This window comes from Gekko japonicus, unplaced genomic scaffold, assembly GCF_001447785.1.
Source record: "Gekko japonicus isolate JY-2015 unplaced genomic scaffold, Gekko_japonicus_V1.1 scaffold308, whole genome shotgun sequence".
Lineage (NCBI taxonomy): Eukaryota > Metazoa > Chordata > Lepidosauria > Squamata > Gekkonidae > Gekko > Gekko japonicus.
The window spans coordinates 746,675-753,011 of NW_015164673.1; the positions used below are offsets into that span (position 1 = coordinate 746,675).

General features: G+C 47.7%; 1 protein-coding gene across 1 annotated transcript in view; it reads left to right on the top strand.

Annotated features, from left to right (window-relative positions):
- The first annotated feature begins 6,020 nt into the window (after nt 1-6,020).
- Nucleotides 6,021-6,337, top strand: part of ASAH1 (N-acylsphingosine amidohydrolase (acid ceramidase) 1) — a 25,124-nt gene continuing 24,807 nt past the window's right edge. The window contains exon 1 of the mRNA XM_015409246.1: nt 6,021-6,128. Coding sequence (XP_015264732.1) covers nt 6,066-6,128 — 63 coding nt within the window. The 5' untranslated portion in view covers nt 6,021-6,065. The remainder of the gene's footprint in view (nt 6,129-6,337) is intronic.

The window sequence follows — 6,337 nt, forward strand, 5'->3', positions numbered from 1 at the left end:
CGCAGACGCAATCTCAGCCGCATAAAAATCCCTTTTAGCAGCTTTGACTGCCATCTCATAGGATCTCATAAACGTCCTATAGGATGTTCTTGTTGCCTCGTCACGAGCGCGACGCCACCGCCTCTCTAATCGTCTAAGTTCCCGTTTCTGCGCCCGCAACCCCTGGGTATACCAGGGGGCACGCCTAACGCGGGTACAGAGAGGACGCCTGGGAGCGATCTCATCGATGGCCATGGAGAGTCGGACATTCCAGTCCTCCACGAGCTCATCTAATGAGCCGCCAGGGGGCCTTGGATCCCGCAGAGCCCTCTGGAACCGCTCCGGGTCCATTAAGCTCCGCGGGCGAGCAAAAATACGCTCACCGCCTAAGCTGGGTTGAGATGGAATGCTCAGATGGGCCTTCAGGGCCAGGTGGTCCAACCATGGCACTGCCTCGGCAGCGATCCAGTCCACCTCCACACCCACTGCAAAGATCAAATCGAGCATGTGACCAGCCTGATGCGTAGGGGCCGATACGAACTGTGAGAGTCCCAGCGCCGCCATGGACGACACTAGGTCCATAGCCCGGCTGGAGGCCGCGTTCTCAGCATGGACGTTGAAATCTCCCAAGACAATAAGTCGAGGGTGATCCAACGCCTAGCCTGATACGGCCTCCAGCAGGGACGGCAGGCTATTGGCCGGTGCATTAGGCGGTCGGTACACCAGCCAAATCGCCAAACTCTCCTCAGCCCCCAGCAGCAAGCCGACACACTCTAAGCCCGCAATCTCTACTGACGGGAGTGTCCTGAAGGAGTAAGCCTCCCGAATGAGAATAGCAACTCCTCCCCCCCGTCCCCTCTTCCGCGATTGGTGAAGGACCGAGTAGCCTGGATGGGCTAACTGGGTGAGATTCAGAGTCTCCCCTTCTCTCACCCAGGTCTCGGTCACGCACACCAGGTCCGCCTGATGTCCCGTCACAAAGTCCCATAGGACTGTGACTTTGTTGTTAATGGACCTGCTGTTGCACAACACCAATGACGGAGGGGGAACAATCCCGGCCCCACTGCCAACCACCCTTGGGATGGGCCGAAGGTTGGAAGGGCACCGAGCTCTACTGGTTCTCCGTGACCTTCCCTCTTTCCACTGCCTAGGCCCACCGCACTTCCCCCTCCCCAAGAGCACCGGAATTTGCCGCTCAGGCAAAGAAATGTAATTGTTCAGATTGTAACTGTTGAGAAACGGTGAGTAATATTTTCAGTGTTATTAAATACCAGCATTCTCCATAGTTAAATAAAAATTAATAATCATGGTTTCAATCAAAAGAATATCTGGGGTTATTTCAGAAGAAATGGGGAAGGGTGTACACAAAGGCAAGCAAAATTCACAGCTTGCCACTTGTCATCTCTCCTAGCACAATCATTAATTTAATTCAGATACACACATCCATAAATGTGGGTTGTTAGGTAGTTGTTGCATTCATAACCCCACTCATCTTTGATTTTCAAACTAAAACTCCCAGTCATTAACTAAAGACATATGAAGTACAAATGGGTGAAAGCAGGGTATAGGAAGGAGTCACCCTGTGTCTTACTTCTTGTGAGCTCAGGGTTGCTGGCCACAGGTTCCACAGGTCAGTTGCTGGCCACAGGTTCCACTTCCCACTCAGCCATTGCGAAACTGCACAGTTCGGCAGCTGTAGCCCCAACAGTTTTGTCACTGCTTCCCAACACCCTCCCCAAAGGGCAGTGCCTTCTCCCTTCAGTGATGCTCAGTGTTGGATACTAGAGTATTTCCCGTGACTCACTTCATGAACTGCTGGCTTGTTGTCTGTGGAAGCAGCCCTTACCAGAACACATGGCCTAAGAAAGATCAAGCAACCAGTGTGGGGTATCAGAAGCCTGAAAGAGCACAGCCTAAGCATTAAGGACGTTCATGCCAATGACCACATATGCAGCAGGAGCAGCATCTCTTTGCATGTTCTGCCTAGGACAAACCGATCAATCTCTATGCAAAAGGATAAAGGAACACAAATCTGAGATTAAAATATAAAGCAGTATTTGGAAACCAGTGGAAGAATGTTTCATAACAGTGAGACACACTGGCAGCGATCCTAAGTATGCTTTCCTAATAGGAAGCCCCATTGAATAAAAAGAAAAGAATGGGACCTGCTTAGCCTTCCTTGACCTAAACGTCACCATTTTTCATCAGAACCACTTTAAAGAGAAATTCCAGCATGAAACTGAACTGCTGAACTAGAATTCGTCAAGACATTAAGAACATAAGAAGACCCCTGCTAAATCAGACCAATAGTGCAGCATTCTGTCTCACACGGTGGCCAACCAGTTCTTTTGGACGGCCAACAACAGGACAAGACCTTCCCCTGATGTTGCCTCCTAGCTCTGGGATTCAGAGGTTTAGTGCCTCTGAGTGTGGATGTTCCCCTCAGTCACCATGACTAGTAGCCACTGATAGACCTATCCTCCATTAATCTATATAATTGCTTTTTTAAGCTGTTGATTCCTGTGGTCATCACTATATCCTGTGGCAGTGAATTCCACAATTAATCACTCTCTATGTAAAGTGGCATTTCCTTTTGTCTGTCCTGAACCTACTGTCCATCAGCTTTATTAGATGCCCTTGGGTTCTAGCCTTTTGGGAGAAGGAGAAAAAGTTCTCTTTGTCAACTCTCTCCATCCCATGCATAAGTTTATAAACTTCTATCGTGTCCCCTGTTAGTCGTCTCTTTTCTAAACTGAAAAGTCCCAGACTCTTCAGCCTTTCTTCATAGGGAAGGTGCCCCAACCCCCTAATCATCTTGATCACCCTCCTCTGTACTTTCTCCAGCTCTGTGATGTCTTTTTTGCGATATGGTGACCAGAACTATACACAGTATTCCAAATGACGCCACACCATAGATCTATACAGGGGCATTATAACAGCAGACATTTTATTTTCAATCCCTTTACTAATAATCCCTAACACAGAGTTTGCCTTTTTCACTTTTGCAGCACACTGGGTTGATGCTTTCTCTGAGCTATCCACTATGACCCCAAGATCTTTTTCCCTCTCAGTCTCAGCAACTTCAGACACCCATTAGCCTATACTTGAAGTTGGGAATTTTTTTGTCCCAGTATGCATCACCTTACAATATGCATCACTTTACCGGTTGAAACAATACTTCCCTTGCCCCTAGAAAAATGTTCCCAAAGAGGGGTACACACACATCCAGACTTAACAATTTACTGACCTTTAAAGGTAAAGGTTCCCTTGCTCGAAAGCCAGTCAAGTCCGACTCTAGGGCTGCGGTGCCCACCTCCGTTTCAAACCCAAAGAGCCAGCGCTGTCCGAAGACTTCTCCGTGGTCATGTGGCCGGCATGACTAAACACCAAGGCGCACGGAACGCTGTTACCTTCCCACCGAAGTGGTACCTATTTATCTACTTGCAATTTCTTGCTTTCGAACTGCTAGGTTGGCAGGAGCTGGAACTAGAGACGGGAGCTCACTCCGTCATGCGGCACACTCGAGTCTCGAACTGCTGAACTACTGACCTTCCACAGCCTGCAGTTCAGCGTCTTAACCACTTGAGCCACCGCAGCTCCTTTTACTGACCTTTACACATTACTTAAATTTAATCTGATTTTAATTTTAAAAGGTATCGGAATTGATAAACTAGTCTGCCATTATACAAACAGAAAGGATATAAACTGTAAATAGTTATAGTATGTGTCGTATGTACTTCTTAAGTAGGAGTTATTATTATTCTCTTGCTCAGTGAGTCTCCAACTAACATCAACAAAATAATGAAAGGTATCAGAGTGAATGAGAATAGTTTTGAGCTCTTGTTCCTGCTTTTGAATCCTTCAGATAAGAAATCTTCAAAACCTGTTGTCCCACCCGAGTAAAATTGAATCTGCTACGCCAACAAACATTATTATATTAGGGCGTGTATGAGTCACATCAGGTTTGCACAATAAAGAATACAAAGAGGAAGCATGAAACAGATTTCAGACAATTTACTCAGCAAAAGTGTCACAACAAAGTTATGGGCCTCTAAGCCTTATGAAGCTGCTGATTAGATCCCGAACATTCATGCCGAGGTCCAAAATTGCTCTTTCACACATGTCCACGTGTGATTTGTGAAGTTTTACACTTGTTCAATGCTAAGAAAGAGCATGACAAAAGCAATGTTTAAGGCATTTCCATAAAGAAGCTTCTGCAGTCAGTTGCAGCCAAAATATTTCAACCTTCTTGACTGCTACTCCTACAAACTCATCAGAGACAAGCATTAGCAACTATAGTATAGCAACCTGAGTCAGACTCTTGACTGATTTTTTTTTGCTGAACATCTATTAAGATGTTCACAGGGAAAGTATATGCTCAGTTAGCCTTTTTGTGGAGATGAATTCATTTCTACTTCAAAGTAACAGTGAAAAACAAATTACATGTCCTGCTTGGCTCTCTTAGACCTGTTTGGGCAACAAATACTAATTATGAGGCTTGTTGTTGCTTCTGTTGCTTGCTCAGTGAAATATGTACAGTACTCTATGTTATATTAACGATGTATATATTAACCTTAAGTTTAAAATTTAAGGGTTTTTTTCCTGTTGTCAGGCTATTACATCACATTTCAGAACAATATGGTACACACACTTGAAAATTGCCACATCAGAAATGTTGCTAACACATCTAGCTCTTTAACTTGCCACACTACTCCTATTGTGAAATATCAGTGCTAATCCTGTTATTCCATCTCCAGAGACACATTATAGTTGGGTGCCAAGAAGCAAGTTTTTAGCAGTAGAATCCTAAACTGTTACACCATTTGGGTGTAACTCTGCATCAGCCTGTGCTGTAATATTACAGCAACCAAGCATAAGATGAAAGATCATATAATTTATTTTTCATTACTTCTACGTATTTAAGTAGATTGCGTTTTGGATTGTTCACACACGTCTCAATGTGTATGTGGTGGCTGTGTGACACCGTGAGCCCTGACGTCATCAGTAAGCCAACAGAATACAAGACTGATAGTTACTGCTTTGGTGGGAAGGGAACAGCGTTCCATGAGCCTTGGCGTCTAGTCATGCTGGGCACGTGACCACAGAAACATCTTCAGACAGTGCTGGCTCTTCAGCTTGGAAATGGAGATGAGCACTACACCCTACAGTCGGATTTGACTGGCTTTCGAGCAGGGGAAACCTTTACCTTACCCCGGTTTCTGGTTCGCAGTTTCATTTGTAAAGTGAACCTGTGTCAGCTCTTTCCTAAAAACAGATTTATGTGTAACATGTGAACAGGTCTACAGCGACTCAGTCATCACAGAGGCAGCATGTAGACTGGCCAGAGAACACACACTGCTTTATACGTGCCTCTTCTCTGCGTTCCTTCTCCTTCTTTTATGCTCCATGTTTTCATAACCGTTGCCCATTTCCCCATCAGTTAACTCAGGTCCCAGAGCCCTTTACGGCTCATTAAAAAAAAATTGGTTTGGATTTTTTTCCCCTCACACTGCGTCTTTTCCAGCTCCAAATCTGAGACACTGATCTGCTTGAGAAGTGTTTCTGGACTCGTTTGGACCTGGCATGTGACAAAAACAGGGCGACGACAGAAACGAATAGAACAAAGATACAATAATTCAGCGGCCCACGAAACCTTTCTCCCCTCCTCTCCCGATGCCTCCTAGTTTGTTAGTCTTTACAGCGCCAGAAGGCTCTGCATTTTCTCCTGCAACCGATTCAGACGCCTCCGAGATCGGCCGCTGCTTCGCTACGGTCCGTCCTCCACCGCGTTTGCTGCAAGGACCCAAAGCAACGTTGCCCCCGAGTCCAGCGTGGAAGGGCAGCCCGGGTAGGGCAGCCTCTTCTCTGCTTCCGGCCCTTCCACGCTGGACTCGGGGGTAACGTTGCCCGCCGGCCTCCGCTTCCCCCGAGATTCCTAGCGGTGCCCTACCGGCCAGGAGTCACGTGAGGGAGAGGGGCCCGCCGGGGCCACCGCCTTGGGAGTCACATGACCGCGCCTACTTCTTTCCCTGGCTCGGAAGCCATTTCCCGGAGTCTCATTTCCATTGCGACGGCTGGCGAGCAACATGCGGGCGATCGTGGTGGTGCTTCTGGCCGTGACTTCGGTGGCGGTGCTGGCGAAGGACCCGGTGAGTGGGAGGGCGTTCTGTCTCCACCCGGAAGCCGTTGCTGCTCGACGGCCCTGCCCGGACCCGCAAGTGATCTTTGCGGCGCCGGCGCTGGATTCTTGCTGTGCAGAGAGATGGCAGGGTTACAGCAGTCAGCCCGCTAGCTTCAGCTGAGGGGCAGGCGAAAGGCAGGGTTCGGCCCTGACGTGGGTCTCCCCCCCCCCCCCCCG